This window comes from Phaethon lepturus, unplaced genomic scaffold (genome assembly GCF_000687285.1).
Source record: "Phaethon lepturus isolate BGI_N335 unplaced genomic scaffold, ASM68728v1 scaffold28570, whole genome shotgun sequence".
In the NCBI taxonomy this organism is placed as follows: Eukaryota; Metazoa; Chordata; class Aves; order Phaethontiformes; family Phaethontidae; genus Phaethon; species Phaethon lepturus.
Genome location: NW_010514471.1, coordinates 1 through 1,326, shown reverse-complemented (window position 1 = coordinate 1,326; position 1,326 = coordinate 1). Strand labels below are relative to the sequence as shown.

The window sequence follows — 1,326 nt, the reverse complement described above, 5'->3', positions numbered from 1 at the left end:
GGCACCTCCATGTTGCCCACTGTCAGGCTAGGCACGATCCAGACATAGCCTGGCCCCACGAGGCCAGCTTGCTCTGCCATGGCGAAGAGGTACTCAGCCTCTTCTCGTGAGCAGTAGACGATGAGGACCTGGGCATCGATCTGCCGCAGGAGCCGCTGTGTCCTGGAGCTGCTCCGCTCTTGGCTCATCTCGAAGGTGAGCACCTCCTGGAGCTCCCAGCCGAAGTAGCTGGCATCCGTGAAGGAGCGGATGACATCCAGGAAGATGTGGTAGCCTGGGTAGAGGCTGGTGATGACGGCGAAGGAGCCCCAGTCGTATTCCTCCAACACCTTGAAGATCACCTGGATTTGCTGCTCGATGGAGACACCCAACTGCAGGAAAGCCGAGCCAGGCTCCTGGGGGAAGAGAAGGGGTCAGGGGCCGCTCCAGCACCATGGTCTGGGTCTCTTGCACATGGAAGCCACCTTGAATTTGCCATCATGAAGGGTTCAAGGGAGCCATAAGCTGGCTTGGTCCATGGGCTAGAAACACCCAAATGGGACTGATCCACCAGTGTCTCCAAGGAACCTCATCCCATGCAAAGGGCCAAGCCCTGTGGCCTCTCCTCCGTTTCTCAGCTTGTTGACCAAAAATTCATCCATCCTCCGAAGGAGACCAACCATTTCTCCTTAAACCAGGAGTGGGAGGGGGCCAAGGGCTCAGCCAGCAGCACAAATCCCACCCTGGCTCCGACTCTCTACCTGCTGCCGGAGCCCACATGGCTCCTTCCCTCCCGCTCCACCTCCCCAGCCATCCAGATTCTCATTAGCAAACCTTAATTGATCTGATTCTGTCTTAAATGATTCAGTGAATGGCATTTGCAGAAGGTCGCGTGCAGGTAGCAAGGTTTTGCCACCCAGACCCCTTCCATCTCCAGAGCGGTGGTTTTTCCAATGAGGCTGGTGGTCCAGCCAGAGGGGTGAGTCCCAGGGAGTCCTGGCCTGGGAGCAGGAGCTGCCAGGGACCTTGGAGGAGGAGGTCAAGCCTTCAGACAGGTCCCTCCACCACCCCTGAAATACTCAACCCCTGGAGAAAGCTGCAGAAAAACACCCAGACCACAGCAAAGCCATGGCTAACTTTCAGTTGCTGGGGGCTCTGCGCCCACCCGTCCATTGCACCCACCCAAGCCCAGTGCACCCACTGCACCCACTGCCACCCACTGCCACCCAACCCACAGCAAGCAGCAGCTCGGGGTGGTCCAGGAGCACCAGTCGGAGCAGGCAGGGCTGCCGAGGTGCCCTCCAGGGCGTTTAGACCCCAAAACCTCTGGGCAAGCAGGGCATGAAA

The 1,326-nt window shown here is 58.7% G+C and overlaps 1 protein-coding gene across 1 annotated transcript in view; it reads right to left on the bottom strand.

The window, feature by feature from the left end:
• LOC104625463 (glutamate receptor ionotropic, NMDA 2C-like) overlaps positions 1-407 on the bottom strand; it is a gene marked incomplete at both ends in the record, with an annotated part of 2,858 nt that extends 2,451 nt beyond the window's left edge. The window contains one exon of the mRNA XM_010293093.1: positions 4-407. Coding sequence (XP_010291395.1) covers positions 4-407 — 404 coding nt within the window. The remainder of the gene's footprint in view (positions 1-3) is intronic.
• Between the last annotated feature and the right edge of the window lie 919 nt (positions 408-1,326).